The sequence below is a fragment of the Phyllobates terribilis genome, unplaced genomic scaffold (genome assembly GCF_046119375.1).
Source record: "Phyllobates terribilis strain yellow unplaced genomic scaffold, ASM4611937v1 Scaffold_1__5_contigs__length_1240528914, whole genome shotgun sequence".
NCBI classification, from domain to species: domain Eukaryota; kingdom Metazoa; phylum Chordata; class Amphibia; order Anura; family Dendrobatidae; genus Phyllobates; species Phyllobates terribilis.
Genome location: NW_027362761.1, coordinates 537,587,041 through 537,611,407, shown reverse-complemented (window position 1 = coordinate 537,611,407; position 24,367 = coordinate 537,587,041). Strand labels below are relative to the sequence as shown.

The window sequence follows — 24,367 nt, the reverse complement described above, 5'->3', positions numbered from 1 at the left end:
GCATTACATTACCCATTGACTCGTCATGTATTACGCCATGTGCATCCATTATAGCTATTTAATGTGTATCTCCAGAATCACCTATTACAGGATTAATGGGTTAAACTTTATGGTGAATAAACTGGAGAAATAGTAAGTAAGGTAAATACTGGTGTGAACCTGGTCAAGGTTTGGTGGAAGAAAGCAGTCACAAGAACCTATTTAGGCTTTAGGATTTGTATCTGATACTGTGTGAGAACATATTTTTATATCTGGCTGACAGTTTTGGAATAACTCGCCCTTCACCTCTTTAGGCTTCTTTAATTTGGGTGCAAGACAAAGGCTTTAAAGACTTGTGAAAGAATACAGTATTTTAGTAACATAAACCACTCTATTCTGGACAGAAAGGTTGAACAATTGACAAAATAAAATGGTTGATTTTACCGGTGATTATTAGAATTTTTCTGGACTTCATCAATCACTTCTTTTGTGTTCCCAACTTCTCCATCCGTGAAGAGAAAAAGCTAAAGAGACAATAAATATAAAGCGTAAGCATTTATTACAAAATGTTTTTTTTTTCCAAAACATTCTGTAAATTGAAGTGGTTGTCCAAGACTAGGTCATCAATATCAGATCAGTGGAGGTCCAACACCAGTCATCCCACCACCTGGTTCCTCAGCCACTAGATCATGGTGGTTTGCACATCTGGCATACTTGCCTCTATATGGATGCCCTCTGTGGTGGATGACACTCGGATTTATAGTGTAAAACAGGGATTCCAGCACTTGTGAATCATTCAAATGCAATGTAGGGTCATGTATTCTATTGTGACATACTTGTCTTGGGTGGTCTGGCCTTCCAGAAGTATCGTAAATTTTCTTTAAGGGTCTCAGTATTTCTGTTCCTCCAAAGTTTGCGTTCATTGCATTGACCATCTTGACAGCTTCTTCCATGGATTGTTGTGTATACTCCTTACTCTCCCTAAAGAATACAAATAATCAAAGCAATGAAGCTGCTAAACAAAGAATATGAAGCAACAGGCATCATATTGGATTCTGGGGAACCATGAATACATGAATGAAGGATGGATTGGAGAAAAGTGGCTGATGATTGACCTCCAAGATGAGTGTTACTGTAAAAGTTAGATTTCAAACCTCCATCCACAACCATCACCATGTCTCCAAAAAATTACAAAAAAAATGTATATTTTATGCAAACTTGATATCAAAAGGAAGACTATTTAAACTCACGTGAAGAAAGACTCAAAATGGGATCCAAATCCAAAAATATTAAAATAACATCCAAGAGGCAAACTCTTCAATAGAAGGACCAGAGTCTCCTGCATAAGAGAGAAAACTACATGATAAAAGCCAAGAAAAGCAAAAAAATATGCAGAAAATTCAGATGAATATACCTCAGTAGATGATCACTATGAATGATCCCACAGAATCCATTCACTGACCTTAGCGCTTTGAATACGTTGTGGGGCATTTGGCTGTGAATTCATTGGACACTCCATACTCCCGGACCGGTCCACCACGAATATAAACTCTCCACGGTTTGTTGGTCCTTCTGCAGCTGGGAAACTGGGATAGAAGTTCAACATGGCGACAGTCTCGCTTATCAAAGGTCCTAAAAGAAAAATAGGAAAACATCAAATAAGTCACATACAATAAAAAAAACTCCAGACGATCTACATGTATGGGCCCATGCAAAAGATGGAAATGTAAGAGGATTTCATATGTATCTGACATAGAACTATAAGATAAAGGGTTGTCTGATTTGGACATTTCTCAGACCTTCATACACAAGAGACTCTCTCTGTTTCCGTTCTTCACTCTAGCGAAAAGATGCTGATCCTAATCAGAGGATACCCACTATTAACTCAAAGTTATCAAATAGGGTGGAGGAAAATGAGATATGATTAAATAAAAAGCTAATGAAAAAAAAAAACAAAAACCTTTCAAAACTCAGCTCTTTAAACAATTAAAGTCATATGTGAAGGAAATCTTCACTCTATACAGCTGATAACACCAGTGCTAGGCTGTTGGACAAATGGCAGACACATCTACAAGTTTAAAAAAAACAACAACTTGGAGCCTCTACAAATATAATTTATGGAAAAACATGGTGTTTTTAGTGGCATTTATTCTTAATATGATTTTTTTTTGTCTTTAAAATATAGAAATCAGATGTTTCCTGGAAGATAATTGGAACATATTATCTCCATGACATCCACCTTGTTTTTTCATTGGTGCCTTTTTTATCACTTTATATGCATTTTTTCATGATTGTGTTTTTTTTTTTAAATCAGTGTTTTCTAGATATGTTTTTTGTCCACTTTTGGCATTTTTTTTTTACCATAGACCTCAGATGTTTAATGTGTATTATGTTTTTGATTACATTTTTCTTAGGAATTCAGAGAGCAAACCAAGTGGTTCATTTGAGAGCTTCTTCCCAGCGATGTCTGGTCAAATTAGTGAGGCACCATCTATAATTTCTAAGCATCTCCCATTCCACAGGTCACAATTGGCTTCAAGGACATGATTTGGATAAAAAATTTACATTTGTTATACAAAAATGTATATTATTTTCATAGACAACTCCAAAGAGAGTTAAACAATTTACAACCTCCCCTAACCAAGTAAATGAACACTTGACCAATATAACATGAAATGTTGCCTTCAGATTAGTTTGAAAATCGTCCCCCCTTTTGGAGCTGTATATTTACACCACAGTATCACTCCATGCTAAAATCAGCAGTTAAAGGGGTGAGATCCATAACTGCACAAAGAGAAGCCAAAAATTGGGATAGAAGTCAGACACAAAGCCAAGGATAATAGTGATAAACAAAGCCAAATATACACTTCAGAGACAAAGCCAAGGATAGACAGTCATATATAGAGCCAAAGATAGAAGTCAGAGACAAAGCCAAGGAAAGAAGTACAAGACAAAGCCGAGGAAGGACATCAGACACAAAGCTAAGTCAGAGAGAGAGATAAGAAAATAAGCCAGAAACAAAACCAAAGGATAGAGGTCACAGACAAAGCCAAGGATAGAAGTTAGAGACAAAGCCAAGGATAGAAGTTCAGAGACAAAGCCAAGGATAGAAGTCAGAGACAAAGCCAAGGATAGAAGTTCAGAGACAAAGCCAAAGATAGAAGTCAGAGACAAAGCCAAGGATAGAAGTACAAGACAAAGCCGAGGAAGGACGTCAGACACAAAGCTAAGTCAGAGAGAGAGATAAGAAAATAAGCCAGAAACAAAACCAAAGGATAGAAGTTAGAGACAAAGCCAAGGATAGAAGTTAGAGACAAAGCCAAGGATAGAAGTCAGAGACAAAGCCAAGGATACAAGTCAGAGACAAAGCCAAGGATACAAGTCAGAGACAAAGCCAAGGATACAAGTCAGAGACAAAGCCAAGGATACAAGTCAGAGACAAAGCCAAAGATAGAAGTCAGAGACAAAGCCAAGGATAGAAGTACAAGACAAAGCCGAGGAAGGAAATCAGACACAAAGCTAAGTCAGAGAGAGAGATAAGAAAATAAGCCAGAAACAAAACCAAAGGATAGACATCAGAGACAAAGCCAAGGATAGAAGTTAGAGACAAAGCCAAGGATAGAAGTCAGAGACAAAGCCAAGGATACAAGTCAGAGACAAAGCCAAGGATAGAAGTCAGAGACAAAGCCGAGGATAGAAGTCAGAGACAAAGCCGAGGATAGAAGTCAGAGACAAAGCCGAGGATAGAAGTCAGAGACAAAGCCGAGGATAGAAGTCAGAGACAAAGCTGAGGATAGAAGTCAGAGACAAAGCCGAGGATAGAAGTCAGAGACAAAGCCGAGGAAGGACGTCAGAGACATAGCCAAGAAAAGAAGTCAGAAACAAAACCAAGGATAGACGTCAGAGACAAAGCCAAGGATAGAAGTCAGAGACATAGCCGAGGAAGGACGTCAGACACAAAGCTAAAGAGATAAGTCAGAGACAAAGCCAAGGAGAGGAGTCAGAAACAAAACCAAGGATAGAAGTCAGAGACAAAGCCAAGGATAGAAGTCAGAGACAAAGCCAAGGATAGAAGTCAGAGACAAATCCAAGGATAGAAGTCAGAGACAAAGCCAAGGAAAGGACTCAGAGACAAAGCCAAGGAAAGGAGTCAGAAACAAAACCAAGGATAGACTTCAGAGACAAAGCCAAAGATAGAAGTCAGAGACAAAGCCAAGGATAGAAGTGAGACTACGCCAAGGATAGACGTCAGAGACAAAGCCAAGGAAAGGAGTTAGAAACAAAACCAAGGATAGAAGTCAGTGACAAAGTCATGGATAGACATCAAAGGGGCATGAAATTGAAGCATAGTCAGACAAAGCCAAGGAAAGAAGTCAGAGACAAAGTCAAGGATGGACGTCAAAGGAGCACGAGATTTCAGCACAGTCAGACAAAGGCATAGTTCTTAGCCAGTAGGACTGGGGCAAAAAATGCAGTGTTAAAGTTCAGGTCAGGACTCAGAACCAGAAGAATAGGGGGGAATCAGATTCCAGGGACATAGATACTGGAACCAGAATACCAGAGTCCAGGAATCATGGAAGAATGACAAGTTTGCGATCCAGCGTCGGGCTACATTCCAAGTAGGTAAAACTTAATATTTAATAGTCATGTTAAAAAGAACTAAGCTTTACCTACTTGGAATGCAGGCTGACGCTGGATTGCAAACCTGTCGTTCTTCCATGATTTACTGCAGCTGCCCTGACTTGATCCTTGCATGGCTCCCAGGACTCCGGATACATCATGCCCAGACTGTTGAGCTGACAACCACATGTTTTTCCAGAGCCCAGGAAAGGGCCAGGGATAGACCCAGGAACAAGGTGGATTAAGCCAGGAAAAGAGGCTGGATGGAACAAGAACAGGTCTGATGATATTCAGGAATTGAGACCTATCTGAGATTAAGTAATAAACCTTGATGAATAATAAACCTTGATGCATCATGTTCCATGGCAACAAAGCCCAGAACAAGGAATATTGAGCTTGGGTTGATGCACTGTGGATAAAACCTCCAAGTTGTCTTTGCTTTGGCTGTATTGTGGCAATTTTTTAACTGAGACTAAACACTGCTTTGCTTCACCAACATTATGCAAAAGAGGCAGTAAATCATGGCATCATTGGGAGGTAATTAGCATTATAACAAGTTCTGGGTCGATCAACAAAAATGAATCTTGAAATATAGAAAGTTTAAGAGAATTTTGTGATTTCATGGCAGCCCAATGATGTGTTTCGATCAGTCAACCAAAAAAAGACACTCTATGTCAAAATTTGTTCAGAAGACAAAGAATCTCAGCAAGATGTTGAGTAATGGATCAGTGGTGACAACAGCAAAGTTTATTGATAAGTATAAGGAAGAAACAGGACTTGAGCCGAGAAGAGCTAGGACACTACGAAACAATGAAGCGTGGCTGGTCACCGATTATAGCTTTGTCCTAATAGAGCAGAGCTGATAATCACCCGAGACGTCTGATGTGATCATCTGATAAACTCAGGAATTATTCTCTTTGATGTAAAGAAATGAAAACCTCTTGTTTTATTGAAACCCCCATGAAGGTGTGATCTCCAATGACCATAATTGGTGACGACGACACAGTTACTATAAGTTACTAATGTAATACAGCAACATAAGTCTGAATTATCCCAGGAGGACTTACCACGTCTAATGTGAGATTTTGAGAGGAATTTTTGCTGAACTAGAGTCCAAAACTTGTAGGCAACTAGAAGGGAATGAAACCAGGTAGTATTTAACAATTTGCTTTGCTGGCGTCCCATAAAGTTTCAGATGGGGAAAATCAATTTTTCTATTTTTTTGTGTTTATTTTGTCCTGATGATTTAGGAAATAGAATAAATAAAAATAAAAAGTTGCCCCATTACTGTATATGGAGATGGCACAGGAGTTGAGCCCTCTCTGTAAACTTTCCCGGTACCCTACTGTGATCGGAACTAGCTCAGATCACAAAAGTTTAAGAATTCAAAGTCCGCCCAAAAACATGAAAGCATCACTTAAAAGGTTTCCAACATGGAGCCATCGCCCCATTGCGCAAAACGACTGAGGGTGCCGAGAGAAGGCCCGCCATGTCTGCAGTAATAGAATTCCTAAGGCCTGTGACTCATAAAAGATCGTCAATTTCAAAATACAAAATTGCAGTGAATTGTGCAGACAAACCACCACAGGTTCTGGTCCCCTGAGAGGGAAAATTACAACTGTACCAAGTGTAAAAAAAATATATATATATAAACAGTAATACCTTAACTAAAGAGCGCATCTACTTATGAATTTTTCGGAGATACGAGTCATCGCTCAGTTGATTTATTGTTTTATGATGCGAGCCGAGATCTGAGTTAGAGGGAGCGTTTACAACACTCTCCACAGTGGTGATCTCTGCCATTGCTGTTGAACTATTGACCTTTTCTTGTCAATCATTTTCCTGGGGTGGGCTCTATTCTTAGCACTGCATGCTGCGTGCATTTGACATGTGGCTGTACATAGGATAATGGTTATTTTTTGGTTCATGCTTCTGGTATTTTTTCTGTGGCAGTACTGTATGTTATTTCACATGTGCAGCAAGGTAAGGTATACTGCACTATTATGTGAACTCTTTGACTCTTAGGAGTGTTGGCTTTAGGGTTCAATATTTGCTATATTTATATGTGAAGATGATTAAGTGAAGTTATTAGAAAAAAAAAAATCTAAAAATTCCCTTCATTCTATAGGTCTTCGTTCAGACTAGCCGAGGACTAAGGCAGGTCTGTTCTCTAGGAACAGGCAGCCCGCTACATCGTAGGGATTCAGCTTAGTCTTACCAGGGGAGGAGTCCTGAGGAGATAATTTGCATATTCCCACTGCATTTTGGGGTAAGTGAAGAGTCTCCGCGAGCTCAAAGAACACTGGATTCTGGCTGTTGGAGATGAAAAGAGGACATTGGTAAACCAGGGGAGGAGTCCTGAGGAGATCATTTGCATATTCCCACTGCATTTTGGGGTAAGTGAAGAGTCTCCGCGAGCTCAAAGAACACTGGATTTTGGCTGTTGGAGCTGAAAAGAGGACATCGGTAAACCAGGGGAGGAGTCCTGAGGAGATAATTTGCATATTCCCACTGCATTTTGGGGTAAGTGAAGAGTCTCCGCGAGCCGGCGCGCGCATTTTGAAGCTTTTTTTTTAAGCTTTTATCACTGTTTTCAGAACATTAACAGTAAGAACATGGAAGAGTCCAGGAGCCATTTGGTGAGCTGCATATCCTGCTACATGTTCACAGACTTGCCAGTGGAAAAGCCAAACTTCACATGCCAGAAATGCAAGCTTGTGTCCCTGTTGGAGGAAAAGTTGCGAAATCTAGAAGAGAGGTTAACTACCTTGAAAATCATTAAGGAAGGTGGACAGTTCTTAGACAGAGCAGAATTATCTCTTCATGATTCAGAAAGAGAAGAAATTCGAACTGCACCTGACGAAACAGAGGAATGGAAGCATGTGACCCACAGAAGCAGGAGGATCGAGAGGCAGTCAGCACCCATACTGCTCAGGAACCAGTACCAGGCTCTCACGCAGGAGAACCATGAAGAAATACAGCAAAATAAGACTTTGCCAGCAATGAATAACCTTGTAAGCCCTCAGAATCCTCCTGGATGGAGAAAGAAGAATGTTGTGAAGAAAAAACGGAGAGTGGTGGTCATGGGGGATTCCCTGTTAAGAGGAACAGAGGCCGCTATCTGCAGACCAGACATAACCTCAAGAGAAATGTGCTGTCTTCCAGGAGCAAAAATTAAAGATGTGTCTGACAGGATATCAAGACTCTTCAGACATACAGATCACTACCCATTCCTGCTAATACATGTGGGGACAAATGACACCGCAAGAAAGGACCTGGAAACCATCTGCAGTGACTTTGAAGACTTAGGCAAGAAAGTGAAAGAATTGGGAGCGCAGGTGGTCTTCTCATCCATCCTCCCAGTGGATGGCCATGGAACAATGAGGTGGAATAAGATTCTACAGGTGGAATAAGATTCTACAGGTGAACAACTGGCTACGTCAATGGTGCCGTCAACAAGGATTTGGATTTATGGATCACGGAATGAATTACCTATACGATGGACTACTTGCTAGAGATGGGGTGCACCTTACGAAGACTGGAAAACATGTATTTGGAATCGCCTTGCTACACTCATCAGAAGAGCTTTAAACTAGAACAATGTGGGAAGGGAAGCAAAAGGCCAGAAAAAGCCATACAGCTGACAAATACTATTGAGATCTCTGCTACTGGAAGTGGAAAGGAAGAACAAAGACAAAAAAAATCTAAATAATACAAATATGGGAGGAAGAGAAACCAATCACAAACTAAAATGTTTTTATACAAATGCACAAAGCATGGGCAACAAACAAGGAGAATTGGAACTACTAATGCAGGAAAAGAAATATGATGTCATTGGAATCACTGAAACTTGGTGGGACGATTCACATGATTGGAATAAAAGGCTAAAAGGATACAACTTATTTGCAAGAAACAGACTTGATAAACGAGGAGGAGGTGTCGCATTGTATGTTAGAAAAGCGTATATCTGCACAGAGATTGAAGCTTCAGAGACTGGGAGTTCTGTGGAAACTGTTTGGGTAAGAATACAAGGAGAGAACAACGGAAAGGACACCATTGTAGGCATTTACTACAGGCCACCTGGGCAAGCTGAAGATATGGATGAACTCTTTATGCATCAAATGACCAAGTTCTCCAAAAAATATGACGTAGTGGTCATGGGAGATTTCAACTATCCAGACATTTGTTGGGAATCTCTCTCAAGTAAAACGAACAGGTCAAGCAAATTCTTATCCTCTCTTGCTGACAACTTTATCTTCCAAAAGGTAGGGGAGAAAACAAGGGGATCTGCTACTTTGGATCTAATCCTTATAAACAGGGAGGAAATGGTTGAGGAGGTAAAGGTGGCTGGGACCCTAGGAGGCAGCGATCATGCTATTATAGAATTTTGGATAACTAGAGGAGGAAGGCATGTGAAGACTCAAACTTCAAGGTTAGATTTTAGAAAGGCAGATTTTAAGAGACTCAGAAAGAGAATAGGAGGGATCCAATGGCTGGATGTCCTTAAGGACAAAAATGTCCAGGAAGGATGGGAAATTTTTAAAAATGAGATTCTCAAAGCACAATCGTTAACAATCCCGAAAAGTAGGAAGAATGGGAAGCATTTAAGGAAACCAGGATGGATGAACACAGAACTTAAACACATGCTAAAAAGAAAGAAAGAAATGTTTATGAAATGGAAAGAGGGAGGCATATCAAAAGAAGATTATAATGCAGTCTGCAGATCCTGCAGGGCACGTATCAGGTTAGCTAAAGCTGACAATGAATTAAGGCTTGCAAGAGATGTCAAAAGCAATAAAAAAGGATTTTGGGGGTATGTCAAAAGTAAAAGAAAAGTCAAAGATGCTATAGGATTTTTACAGGATGAAAATGGAGAAATGGTAAGAGAAGATGTTGAGAAGGCCGAACTTTTTAATTCCTATTTTGCATCTGTTTTCTCTCAGAAAGAAAATGTAACATCAACTGATCTTCACTGTCCTTTTAAAGGAATAGAGGAATCCAAGTTATCTGTAAACAGAAAGATTGTGAGGGAATATTTAGCTAACATAAATGAGTTCAAGTCTCCAGGTCCAGATGAATTACACCCCAGAGTACTGAAGGAGATCGTAGAAGAAATTTTAGAACCACTCTCCATAATCTTTGAAAATTCTTGGAGAACAGGAGAAGTCCCAGAAGACTGGAGAAGAGCAAATGTTGTTCCTATCTTCAAAAAGGGGAAGAAGGTGGACCCAGGGAACTATAGGCCGGTGAGTCTGACTTCTATACCAGGAAAGATCTTTGAACAAATTATTAAACAACATGTATGTAAGTACATGGATAAGAATGAAGTGATTAACCAGAGTCAGCATGGGTTTGTAACTAACAAGTCATGTCAGACTAACTTAATTTCCTTCTATGACAGAATCACTGACTGGGTGGATCAGGGAAATGCTGTAGATATAGTATATCTTGACTTCAGCAAAGCATTTGACAAAGTATCTCACACCATCCTTATTGAAAAAATGACCAAGTATGCAATGGACCAGGCAACTGTTAGGTGGATTCATAACTGGCTTAGTGATCGGACTCAAAGGGTGGTTGTAAATGGCTTCACATCCAGCTGGATGAATGTCTCAAGTGGGGTACCACAGGGCTCCGTCCTGGGACCTGTATTGTTCAACATCTTTATCAATGATTTAGATGAAGGAATTGAGGGTAAACTGATTAAATTTGCTGATGACACAAAGCTAGGAGGGATAGCTAATACTAGAGAAGAGAGAGAGAGGATTCAAAAAGACCTAAATAAACTGGAGCAGTGGGCAGCAACCAACAGAATGGTTTTTAACAGGGAAAAATGCAAAGTACTACATCTGGGCAATAAAAATGAAAAAAGCATATACAGAATGGGAGGAATAGAGCTAAGCAACAGTACATGTGAAAAAGACTTAGGTATACTAATAGATCATAGACTGAACATGAGTCAACAGTGTGATGCAGCAGCAAAAAAGGCAAATACAATTCTGGGATGTATTAACAGAAGCATACAGTCTAGATCACGTGAAGTCATTATCGGACTTTACTCCTCTTTGGTCAGACCTCATCTGGAATACTGTGTACAGTTTTGGGCACCACATTTTAAAAAAGACATAGACAAACTGGAGCAAGTTCAGAGAAGAGCGACCAGAATGGTGACTGGTCTGCAAACCATGTCCTATGAGGAACGGTTGCAGGATTTGGGAATGTTTAGCTTGCAAAAAAGAAGACTGAGAGGAGACTTAATAGCTGTCTACAAATATGTCAAGGGCTGTCACATTGTAGAAGGATCATCTTTATTCTCATTTGCACAAGGAAAGACTAGAAGCAATGGGATGAAACTAAATGGGAGGAGACACAGATTAGATATTAGAAAAAACTTTTTGACAGTTAGGGTGATTAATGAGTGGAACAGGCTGCCACGAGAGGTGGTGAGTTCCCCTTCAATGGACGTCTTCAAACAGAGGCTGGACAGATATCTGTCTGAGATGATTTAGTGAATCCTGCTTTGAGCAGGAGGTTGGACCAGATGACCCAGGAGGTCCCTTCCAACTCTACCATTCTATGATTCTATGTTGTTTTAGCCCCAATGTTTTCATTTTCACAAGGGTAACAGGAGAAAAAGAACCACAAAATTTGTTGTGCAATGTCTCCTGAGTACACTGATACCCCATATGTGGTGGAAAACTACTGTTTGGGCTAACAGCAGAGCTCAGACGGAAAGGAGCACCATTTGACTTTTGGAATGCAAAATTAGCTGCAGTAGATAGGGCGCCATGTCATGATTGCAGAGCCCCTAGAAACTCCCTACTAGTGACCCCAATGTGGAAACTACACCCCTTAAGGAATTTATCTAGAGGTATGGTGAGCACCTTGAACCCACAGGCACTTCACAGAATTGTGTAACATTGAGCCATAAAAATTAAAAAATATTTTTTTTCCCACAAAAATGTTGCTTTAGCCCCAAATTTTTCATTTTCACAAAGTAAACAAGAGAAAATTGACCACCCAATTTCTAGGGCAATTTCTCCTGAGTACGCCAATTCCCCATATGTTGGGGAAAACTACTGTTTGGGCATATAGTAGCTCCAAAAGAAAGGAGTGCAGTTTTGGGAAGCAGATTTTGCTCATATGGTTTGTGAACACTATGCCACATTTGTAGAGCTCTTGTACTGCCACAAGAGCAGTAACCTCCACAAGTGACCCGATTTTAGAAACTACACCCCTCAAGGATATTTTCTAGGGATGTGATGAGCATATTGCAACCACATTTGCTTCTCAGAATTTTATAACATTGGAACGTGAAAATGAAAAATTATGTTTTTTTACACCAAAATGTTGTTTTAGCCCCAAATTTTTAATTTTCACAAAGAATAATATGAGGAAATGGACCCAATCATTTATAAAGCATTTTTTTTCGAATGCAGCAGAACCCTGTATGTGGTCATAGACTTTTGTTTGGGCGTATGGCAGGACTAAGAAGAGAGAGTGCGCCATTTAGCTTTTAGGGTGGAGAGCTTCCTGGAGTAGTTTGTGGGCACCATTTACAGAGCTCCAAAGCTTCCAAAACAGTAGAAATCCACAAAAGTGACCCCATTTAGCAAATTACACTCAGGGAAATCATCTAGGGGTGTAATGACTACTTTGATTCCACTGAACTTTTCAAGAAATTAGTGTGCAATGGATATTGCAGAGTGAAAATTGTGAATACACCATTTTAGTGCCTAATATATAGTGTCCAGTTTGTGCTTCTGGAGACATGGGCCACATAGATTGTTAAAAGGGTTTTACAGGATCTAACAATTGACGACTCATCTCAATATAAGATTGGTGGAGGTCCGATACTCTCAAGATCCGCTGAAACTGCTCCGGCAGCAGCCTGAACTGTCCCTGCGCTTGTGGACACTGTTGTGGACATACGCTTGAGAGGTGTGAGGAGCTGGCTGTGCTTTAAAGACTATTGGACCAATGCACATAGAGAGGAATACACGGATCTAAGGGATGCAGACTTTTTCCAGCACGGAGCACCGGTCCGTCGATCTTATTGTTGTGTTTTATTAGAGATTTGCTTGTTTCTCAGTTTAAGGTGCACAAATCTCTTCTGGAAAGTGTGCAGCCTCACAAAGTAATATTTCCATTCAGTGACAGTAAGCAGAGGAAGACATGTGGGTTGGATCTCATGTATACATAAGGCCTACATAAGCATTTCAGGCCTGCATCTGGTGAGGGTATGTGTGTCTTTGTTCCCCTCTGCAGGGGGCCTAATACACAACCCTGCAGACAGGCTGGAGACTGGTCTTCTGGAGCATTCTTCAGCAATTGTTTAAGGGGGAGGGTGTGAACAGTTCTGCCCATCCAGGAGGCGGATCCCAGGAGAGGGAGAAGAAAAGGCCACATGTTTTGTGAGTTCAGTTGGTGTTATGACGTCTAGGAAAGAGGATCTTTTTCTCAGGTCGTGGTGCCCAGGGATGACTGCCTATGGAGATTGGAGAGGGGATGCTGGCTGGAGCTTGATATACGTTCTACGGTCGTGATATCTATCGACTGGATGTGAGAAACTATCTTAAGGAATGTTGCTACTGGCTGGAGTGGGATTTACGTGCTAGGGTCGTGATATCTGTCATCTGGAGGAACATGGACTGTGACTGCAGACTATACTGTATGGAGATTCAAAATCTGTGGGCCAACCAAAAGGTGGGAGACATTGGGTATCGCCTGGTACAGGGGCAGTGGAACTACTGGCCAGATGTTGGTATCTTGTGTACTGGAGGGCATTGCATCATGGCCATCTACTCGGAACTGCAGTAAGACAATGAACGTAAAGAATACAAAATAATTGTATCGTTAACCTGCCTAGGTGACTATTACAACCCACAACCTCAGATCTTCACAAGTGTACCAGGGAAAGTTACTGAGCGTTGACTTGACAGAAGAGATGGCAGACCCCCATCTACAAGAGGCTCAAGAAGGAGGAGCTGAAAGCTCTTTGCTCTGGGACAGAGCTAGAGTGCTTGCCGGAGGACAACCGGGAGACCCTAATATAGAGCTTGGCCGACTGGGACTGTGAACACTCACAGGAGGAGGTCAGTTCATACGTGCAGGGGGGCAGCGCCATTGAGTGAACACAGCTCAGGGTAGTCATCAATATGGCAGATGATCAACCGACTGAGTTGAGGAGGATGCTTGCCGTGCTAGGAGAGCAGGCCACCGAGATATAGCGGGCGGCACTGGTAAGCAAATATCTGGATGTGCATGTAGCAGTACCCTCATCCACCCCATCGCAGATGACAGTAGATAACCGGAGAGAGTGGCCCGCATCTTTAAGGTACTGTGACATACTACAGTTCAATGAGGTCATTTCGGATATTGATGAACATCTCCGGTTATTTGAGAACCTCTGCCTGCTGCATGAGATGTCAGTCAGTGACTGGCCCAGATTTTTGAGTGTTGGCCTGACTGGAAAATCAATAGAAGCTTTTAATAACTTGTCTTCAGGGAATCAGAGATGTTACTATACCGTTCGCAGCGCATTACTAGAGAGGAATACCGTCACGCCTGAAACCTACCGGAAGTTTCGGGAGACTTACAAGCCCAGTGCACACACACGCACTGGGAGTTTGTCAACACATTACGTATGGCATGCACGCGGTGGATAGAAGCATTCGGGGCTCGGGAAGCAGAACAGGTCTTGGATATATTCATGCTGGAACAATTTTTGTCGAAGCTCAAGGTGACTTGAAAGAATGGGTTGCAGATAAAAAACCACTCAGTCTGGATGAGGCTGCAAGATTGGCTGATGATTGGTCTGCTAATCGACCCGGGCTATGTGGAGTTGGAAACAGCCCTAGCGAGTTGGAAACAGGGGCTTAGAGGGAAGCCAGTGTGACCCATGGACCAACGAAAGGAGAAACTGCGGGGATTCCGGACTTCACAAAGAGGGGGTGGCCCTTAAGTGCGACCCGTGTCCAGGCGAGAGGGGTTAAGCAGCCATAACTGTGGACACATGGGACACTTTGCCAGGAAATGCCGGGAACGTTCTAATCCACATTCCCAAATGGTGAACAATGTGCTGCAATGGGGCTGGAATGCTGATGGGTAGAGGATCCCACTACCCCGACCGGAAGAGGCATATGTGGTACAAGGACAAGTGTTTCGGACTAGATGGGACACCTCAGCTACCATGAACCAGCATTTACAGCTGGTCTGGGGAGTGGGCTTGGAGGCTGAGGGGCTCTGTGACTCTGGAGCTTCAGTCACATTGATCAAAGAACATCTAGTACCGGACCAACGTATTGTTCCCGCCAACGTGGCCAGAGAAGAATCTCTGAACATTCGAAGGGCCGGACTACATTTAGACTGGGGTCACAGTCATGGAATGGTGGATGTAGGAGTAGTGCGGCGCCTACCGGTAGATGTGTTGCTGGGAAACAACCTAAGAGCAGGGCTGGTGTGCCACTGGGCCAATGTTGTAACCCGAAGCCCAGGACCAGTTCCCACTGCGTCAGCAGAGAAGGAACAGAGCTATCTCAACAGGCTGACTAACCCCCCACCAGTGGTGAGTAATGGCAAAATACAATGATTGTTACCATGAAGAAACATGACCTGGGGGAGGTAGATGACATCAGGGAGGAGGCCCAGTGACATTGGTTTTTCCATCACCCTGGTCAGCACAGATATTCTCCAACCAGAACGCCATTTACCAGGCCACCAAGTGACCATCCCCCTAACTGGGGGTCAGCGCTCTGGGGATGGGCGCATTTATGTGGGTAGTTTATCGGCCTATGTACGGGAGAAGGAGCTGGAGGAGTTGTTCCATTGGTATGGGGGGATCCGTATCATCGATCTGAAGAGTTGCGGGAGGGAAGCGGCGCTGCACCGTTTGCCATCATCAGCTTTCAGGATCCACGGGATGCAGAGGATGCCGTGTGTGGACACAATTGATACAAGTTCGGTTCTCTTCGGTTACATGTGGAGTTTTCCAGGATCTGTTAACGTGTTAAATGCGGATATCAATTTCTGACAGCGGCATTAACAGTTCACCGGCATGGGGGCGCGTAATTTTAACTGCTCATCAGCCCCACTGTGACGTAAAGGTGGGCCGCCGATGGGTTGTTATGACGGCCGGGGACCTGCTGAAGACCTTCGTCACTCAAGACTTGTGCTTCTATGAGAGCCAGCCCATGGCAATATTGCTATATACGACAATAATGTGCTAGTGTTGTATTGTACTAACCTGTAAAATAACGGTGTCATGTCATTTTTACTGTATAATGAACGCAGTGTATAAAAAAAATAGCGGAAATATGCCTTTTTTGTTATTTTGCCGCACTTTGAAGTTTTCTCCTCCCTGTCCAGTAAATCACATGATAAAATCGATGGTGACATTCAAAAGTACAACTCGTCCAGCAAAACAATGTGGACCGAAAAATAAAAATGTTTTGGTTCTTGGAAGGCGAAGAAAAAAAGTAAACTCTAAAAAGGAAAAATGCTCAAACTGGAAGGGGTGAAATTAGTATTGAAAAGTTCTACTGTATCCTGACACCTGTACCTGAAGTGTGAACAGAGCAGGTAGGGACATGGTACACGGAATATAAATCACCTGATTTTGGCTCCTTGGCAGCATTAGAAGATACAAGTCCGGCCTCCACAGTCACACTTGGTTTATTCACCTCTGAGTAATAAGCGAGGAGCTCAACATCTCGCTGAAACTTGTGTCCCTCAGCCAGTGATACCTGGAAATGTTTGAAGACCAAACATAAGAACATCACATGCAATCACTGTAGACGTGTGGAACATCTATATCATCTATAATGGAATTACATTTCTAATCAGATCCATGATTCCACAGCCACTGAAAATGCATATTACTTTTCTTCGCAAGCACAAAAATTACAAATTTGTCTTTGGGATTTCTTAAAGGGTTATCTGTACATGTTATTATCTATCCACAGGACGGGTGATAACTTGCTGATTGGTGGAGGGTCCAACCACTGGGAATGGAGCAATGGTCAGAAATGTACAGCATGGCAGCATTCATTCTCTATGGGACAGCCAGAGATAGAGTCCAGCGCAGAACTCTGTTCTTGGGATCAGTGGGGGTCCCAATGGTCGGACCGCCACCAAATACCAAGTTATCACCTAACCTTTAATTAATTAATTGACCCAAATATTTAGGCTTTGTAATATAAACCGGTCCAAAATTTAGTTTCTCCTTTATGTAGCCATGCCAAATTCTATCTGTTCTCAGCCACTAGGGGGCACTCACTGCATGCGGATTTATACAACTCTCATTATGGAGTAACTGCTCTTTCAGAAAACATCTGATATGTCACAGATTCATGTCTCAAGATTTTATTAATAGGGTCCAAGTACTAAGACCATCCTAATTTAGATTGTGAGCCCCAATGGGGACAGCAATGATAATGTATGTAAAGCGCTGCGGAATATGTTGGCGCTATATAAAAAGAAAGATTATAATTATTATTATAAAAACTAAGGAGCAGAAGTGGTCAGCAAGCGCTGCTCTCTTCTGAGACTCAAGAAGGGATCAGTAGAAAGTCTATGTAGACCGTCTTCAGTTTCGGAGGAGAGCAGCACTCACCGCCGAGCTCTGTTGTCTTATTTTAGTGATCAGTCTAGGTCTCAGCATCTGGACTCCCCCAGCGCAAAGCTCCTGACATAGCTCTATGTCTTGTTTTTAAAAGCACAGTTACACTTTAAACTTTGTGATTAATCATTATTCAGTAAGCTCCTCAGCTCCCCCTAGTGGTGGCTGCAGGCAGCCAGAATCTCATCATGTGAGTGGGAAGCATGTGATTTTATTCTTCTTCATATCAGAAAAATAGAGACCTCATCCTAAAATATGGTAGCAGGGGCAAGAAAAACATACAAAACATTACTTTAGGATTTATCTAGTCGACATGTTCCCCAGTTGCTCCCTCACCTTGGCGGTGGTCTTGTCCTCATTCGTGTACTCCACAGGGCTGATCTCACAGTTGGACACTATCTTGGCAATGCCGTATGCAGACTGGAAGTGAGCGCTCAGGCTCAGGGTGTACGGGATGTCTCCGATAGGCACCTGCGGGCGGGTGGCAGTAACACTGATAGGCTGGTCTGTGAAGGAATAAAGAGAAAAGAAGAACAAGTGAGAGTTTGATAGATCGAAATGGAATGTGATTACCGATATGAATCATCATTCACCATCAGCCATCACTCTGCATGACATCTGTATTCAATCAGATACCCTTCATCCACCGTGGCTGACAGCCCTGAAGATCATCCAATGTTACTTTCTGGCTTAATCACCCTTCTTCTTCATAACCTCTCATTATTATCATCGTTTTTATCTACTATCACGTTATCCACCCTCATCATCTGTCCATATCCTCATACCATCACTATCATCGCCTTCATTCATCATCATTGAAATTCATCATCCTCCTCCTCATCCAGCTTCGTCACTGTTCTTCCTGATTTTTAATCATTCATTGTATCTATAATCAATCAGGTTCATCACATATTATCATCCACACTCCTCATCTGTGGTCATCCGTATGCCATGTTCTTCATCATATTTATCCTCCATTATTTAAATCCATCTTCCTCCTTATTCATCATAAATATTCATCTTCCTCATCATTTTTTATCACACATTTTCATCCTTCAACACATTTATAATCCTCATCTATGCACATGCTCACATCATCATCCTCTTCATCTACCATTGTTGAAATCCTTCATCCTCCTTATCCATCAGCATTCATCATTATCATCATCCAGTTCTCATCCTTCATTATTTGTAGTTATTCACTAACATTCAACCTCATCATCTGTCATCCTCACTCTCCATCACTCATGAAGAATCATCACTATTATTTTTTAGGAGTGTCTCAAGGGATTCCCATAAAATCCGTGAGTACTATGGGCAAGGTATATGTATGATAACAATTTTAATTTAAAAGAACATGATGATTTTCTGGGGTCTCACTGATACTTGACTGTGTTACCTTTCGGGGTATATCTGGGGTTGAGGACAGCAGGAAGCACAAAACGAACGGCTCCGTCTGCCTCGACTGGAAGCTCCCGCACATATTTTAAGGTCACTTCAGCCTCCTGACCGGGTGGCAGGTTCCCAACATTGCAGCTGAAAACATCAGCTGAGCTCTCGTCTTCTTCCAGGAGGAAAGCCTGGTGACCTTGTTTGATGGCCTCATCATAGGTCTTGTGAGCCTGGGAAAGAGGAGAAGAGGAGCTGTAAGATAACAAATCAAGAAATACAGGATTTTTTATTCAATTCCATTGCCCCCAGTGTATAACCTCTGGCCCTCACCATACCGTCTACCTTTACTAACATGTGACAGAATTGCTCCCGGGCACCAGCGCAGTCCTGTAATAGGAGCCACCGGTGTAACAAGTCAGGTCAGAACATTTCTTCCTCCTAAATCTTCCCCCATCACTTGTGAGTGATATTATTGAAAAGTTGAAGGAACCGAAGCAACTCAGCCAAGAAGTGGAGACCCCGTAACGTTACAGCGCGGTGTCATCAAGTGCTGAGGAGAAGCGGGCAGAAAAGTCACCAACGCTCTGCTGACTCCATAACTATAGAGTCCAGACCTCCTCTGGTATTAACATCAGCACAAAGACAGCACCCCCGCAGGGAGCTTCATGGCCGATAAGCTGCACGCAGCCTTACATCCCAAACACAATGCCGAGCGTTGGATGGAGTGGTGTAAAGCCGCCACCACCGGACTCTGGAGGAGACGTGTTCTGTGCAGTGACGGGTCACACTTCTCTATCTGCTGTCTGATGGACGAATCTGGGTTTGGTGAAGAAGAACATTACCTGCCTGACTGCATTGTGCCCGCTGTACAGTTTGGTGGAGGAAGGATAATGCTATGGGCTTGTTTTTCTTGTTTTGGCCTTGGATTTCACTCAAAGGGAAATCTTAATGCCTCTACATACCAAGACATTACGCACAATTCTATGCTTGCAGTATTGAAGGAACAGATTGGGAAGGACCTTTTCTGTTCCAGCATGACTATGCTCAGTGCAGATGGTCCATAAAGGACTGTTTTGGACACTGAACACCCGGTTATCAACAATCATCTAGAAACGTGACCAAGGCCTTTATTTGCGGTAAAACAAGATTGAAGTTATTTTCTACCATTCGTATAAGTCCTTGTAGCTCTTCTAAATACAGGAACGGCATAAGGTCCATACAAGATCATCACCCACGGTCCCTTTACACTTTGCAGCTAAACTGTTTTTGAGCCACTAAAATGGCAAATAAGACTCACAAGTATTCAATCCTTAATTTGTTACTCTGCTTACACTCCTCCTCAACCCTTCAATTTTAGGACATCTGGAAGCACGGACAGATCACAAAGATGAAAACTTGAAAGGACAAGAAGAGAAGAGGACATCCTCAGTAGCAGTGGCTGTTTAATTTGATGGTTAGAAGTAAAATACTGACCACCAGTCATGACTTGTCTACAGCTGAAATGTACAAGTCCTTCTTACATGCCTCTTTTATTCTAAGCAATTTTTATATTTTATTTAAGATCACCATTAAACATAATCCGGCCCTGGCTCGTAAGAACCCTATGTCTTGATAATATTATGTACAAAAGCACTAAGAATTTACCTGTTGCTTCTCCTGGAGGTCGGCTACTATGGTCTTCCCCTCCACTGTGGCTTCAAAGCTGTAGACAGCAGAGTCTTCATCCATGGGGAACACAAAGACCGCCTCCACCGCCTTCTCCTCCTCATTCTTGTACTTGAGCGTTGCGGCCACATCAGCCACAAAGCCTTTCACCTGGACGTCAACTGAGATCCCCTTGAGAGGAACTGCATGGCCCAAAGAGAATGGATTCATGAGATGTGCTACAACTACCTGACCCAACCCACATGTTCATTTCAAGTCAGTAACATTCTTGATGGGATATAGTGCTGGACTATGTTGTGTATCCTTACAGTTCAATTTGATATGTTTTATATTGCTTTCCCCCTAAATAAATGTAAATGCTTTCGAAGATCAGTAAGGTGGACAGACGAGGGCAGTATGGAGCCTTGAGGGGATCTGGGAGCCAAGGACTAGGGGTTCAGGAAAGAGTAGGGATTGATAGATGGCTGGCTCCAGGTCGTCTAGAGCGAGATGGTGCAGGAGAGAATGTGAGATTCGAGCAGTGATTGTAGTAGAACAAATGGTAATTAAATTGAGAATAGAAGGGAGGTGAGTTACTCCCCTGGTAGGAAGAAGCAGAGGTTTATCATTCTGTCACCTTAGGACCGAAGTTCAGTAACACTTAATCCATATCAATCTAAAGTCAGGAGGACAATGATGTATGAACCATGGTCTGGTACAACAGGGTCACTGAAGAGTAGGGGGATACATGCTGGTATGACAGGTTGCCATTGGTTGGCCTAGATTCAATCAGAGTCATTAGGATAGGCCAACAATTTAAGGCTGGATTATTAGCAAGTGCGGTATACTGGGTGTAGGTCACTAGAAGATGGCTTCCAGGTCAGGACCCTCATATATTAATCAGAGAACAAACCAGCTAAAAAAAAAAGCGTCACACCTGGCAGAACCATGTTTACATGGGTTTCCTCTGGGTTCTCCGATTTCCTCCCTCACTCCAGGGACATACTGATAGGGAATTTAGATTGTGATGATGATGAGGTCTGTAAAATGCTGCGCAAATGAATGGTGCTATATAAGCAAGTAAAATAAATAATTAACGCAAAGGCCATACATTTCATGAATAGCCTGCTGATTTGAAAGGTCACCATGCAAAGCTTCTATGGGTAAACTGCAGGGAATTGAGAACTTTCTTCCTGGTTCCTCTATAAATTGCATCCATCAGACTGGTAAAAGTATGTATGTAAGCTACCCTGTGATATACAGTTCATTTTCAGGGCACTCTTCTTATAAAAGGGGGATGGCTGTGAAGGAAAAGCTGTAGACACCCTCCCTTCAAAATATGGTTATACAATGCATTGTGCTTTTTTATATGTTGTTTTATCTTTTTTGTGCCTGCAACAATTGATTAGCTGCCGACATGGTCAACTATTGGGGCCAGCCCAAGGTGGGAGGGGTTATATTGGCAAAGGGAACTCAGTTCTTTTTCTTAGGCAGATAAGGAAGAGTGTTGAAAAGGAAAAGGACCTATCGTCTTACTGTTCACAGACCTGCATTGTTTTATGGGTGTTGTGTGCGAAGAAGGGAGACCATAATTGGATAGCATGTTCTGAAGGAAACAAGGATTAAGAGGCAAAAGTATTCCTTATCCAAGGCAAGTGGGGCTTACAGAAAACATTATACTAGATAGGAAGCAAAAGTGTAGCCAGACCTGAGAGTCATTGAGGAGAATATGGGCAGGCTTTGACACGTGTTGTCTTATGGGAAACTGAAGATGCAGTGGCACACCAAGGAGCATGTGGTCCTCAAAAAATGGACTTTGAGAATAGTAGTGAGGAGTTGTAGCGACGCACGTCAGCCAGTGAGGCCATCACACAAAGATGTAGAGGACAGATTCCATTTTGTGTCTATGTTCTCCATCTTGTCTTATATTTCCTGTGTTATGGTGATCAAATAACACTGATGGGCGGGACGTTTCACATATTTCGAAGGGAACTTTTCCTTTGTGACACTACTTAAATAGCTTACATGTGCTAATAAAGCAGAAATCCTGAGCAAACCATAGGATCATTCCATGTCAAGTGAGCCAATGAATATTACCACTATATTTTTAATTCTTTTGAGAATTTGTTCTTTGATAATACTGTTTTAGAGGATGCAAAACGAAGAAAAAAAATTCTATACATTTCATTTTTTTTTTAATTTATTTTCAAAGTTTTGAAAAAATGTGAATTTCTGTGTTGCATGCCTTTATTATTATTATTATTATTTTTTTATATAGCGCCATTGATTCCATGGTGCTGTACATAAGAAGGGGTACTTTATGTTTCTCCTCATATCTCAAGCAAGAAACAAGATAGAGAAATGAGAAAAAACACCATTACACTCAGAACTGTACATGCTTTCAACAGATATGCCACTAAAGTATCTTGGTTAATATTTTACCCATACGGAGACAGCTCTCCACCAATCTCTCAGATCTGCCCTGACAACATGAGGAGATTCTAGAAAGGTGAGTACCCCAAACACACTCCGGAAAGGATGTGGAATATAGCAATAATTAAAATAAAAAAAAGGAACAAACGAACAAATACCTGAAGGGGAAAATTAATACTAGCAGAAGTGAAGTATTATTCAAAAAGCGAGAGAGGCAAAAGTGCACCCGTGTCCTGACGTAGCTGGACCTCTGCCCTCTTGCTAAAAGTGAGTCATTGTTCAGTTTCAGTGCATTTGTGTTAATAGTTTAATGTTCTTTTATTATTAATACTGACTTTAGTTAAAACTGTAACTGTTACTACACAGTGTAGAGTACAGAAAATCTCCATTTTTACTACTGTGTTACTATAGAGCAGAGGCCCCCAACCTTTCTGACCTTGAGAGCCACATTCAGCTCTGAGCGAGGCTCAAGAGCCAGATCCAGCTCCCGCCCCCCTCACAGCAGTGACACCCAGAGCCCCCATTACCAGCATGACAGCCAAAGCTTGCCCAAAAAAATAACACTGTGGCAGTATACCAAAGATCTAGAGATTCCTACCTTACCCTCTTTCCGATCTGCACTTCCATCAGGGGCTACTCACAAAAGTCACCATCTGGAGACCTACTCTCCACAGCTGTTTGCTAGATCTGGTGGTAATGCACCAACCCGGTAGACAGCCGCGAGCCACAAATCAAGGGCTCATGTGGTTCCCGAGCCACAGGTTGGGGACGTCTGCTATAGAGCGTACAATACTGAAAATCTCAATTTTGATATACTTAACATTAACTGTTAGGTTTCACACACAAAGGACTGGTACTTCTAAGCTCGGAATGGCTTTTAGTATATACTGATATAATCGTTTTGAAAAAAAATAAACACAAAACAATAAGAAATCTTTGGTCAGTACAAGATTGGATGTTTGATGCAAATCCATCAATCGAAGCAGGCATGAAAATTTGTGACCATTGTAGAAAGCAACTTCCAAAAGAGAAAATTACTATACAGGCAGAAAATTTGAAAGAACCTGGTATTTCAAACAAAATTGGCAATGGATGACATAACTGGTTATGTGACCTGGGAATATGATGGGCACTGGTGGCTGGCTAATGTACTCTCCAAAGATTATGCTAAAGAAGAAGAAGAAGTAGACTTTTTTGCATCCTTATGGACCATCCCCATCCTTTGTGTATCCAAGAAAACCAGACATATTAAAAGCAAACAAAAATCAGATATTAACTCAGGTGGACTCAAACACCATAACAGGCCGTACATACTCTTTGACACAAAAGGAAATGGCCATTATCAGTAAGAGATAGTGGACAAGATTAAATCTCACCCAGTAGAAGGGACAAATTGATGATAAAAGCTCAGTTTAAGGCTAAGTGCCCACGATGCAGAAATGCTGTGGAGCGTTTTTGCATCTCCCTGGCAGAAAAAACGCATGCGGATTGTACATGCGGATTGTACATGCGGATTTTACATGCGTTTTTCTTGCCAGGTAGAAGCGTTTGTGAAGCGTTTTTAACATGTGATTTCGCATGCGGGTTGTCAAGTGCTTTTCCAAGCAATTTTAGCATCACTCGGAATAGTGCTTGACAACTTGGTCACACTATATACAGTAAATCCATGCAACAGGCATG

At 42.0% G+C, this 24,367-nt stretch overlaps 1 protein-coding gene across 3 annotated transcripts in view; it reads right to left on the bottom strand.

Moving 5' to 3' along the window:
• Positions 1 to 24,367, bottom strand: part of LOC141268824 (von Willebrand factor A domain-containing protein 5A-like) — a 110,666-nt gene that overhangs the window by 72,288 nt on the left and 14,011 nt on the right. For 2 of the 3 annotated variants that reach the window (XM_073680353.1, XM_073680354.1), the window contains exons 3-11: positions 20,255 to 20,457; positions 18,618 to 18,840; positions 17,555 to 17,724; positions 16,211 to 16,343; positions 5,667 to 5,729; positions 1,442 to 1,611; positions 1,230 to 1,318; positions 816 to 960; positions 424 to 503 (exon numbers count right to left, since the gene is read on the bottom strand). In XM_073680353.1, the coding sequence (XP_073536454.1) occupies positions 424 to 503; positions 816 to 960; positions 1,230 to 1,318; positions 1,442 to 1,611; positions 5,667 to 5,729; positions 16,211 to 16,343; positions 17,555 to 17,724; positions 18,618 to 18,840; positions 20,255 to 20,457 (1,276 nt within the window). The remainder of the gene's footprint in view (positions 1 to 423; positions 504 to 815; positions 961 to 1,229; positions 1,319 to 1,441; positions 1,612 to 5,666; positions 5,730 to 16,210; positions 16,344 to 17,554; positions 17,725 to 18,617; positions 18,841 to 20,254; positions 20,458 to 24,367) is intronic. The other variant, XM_073680355.1, reaches the window with a different exon arrangement.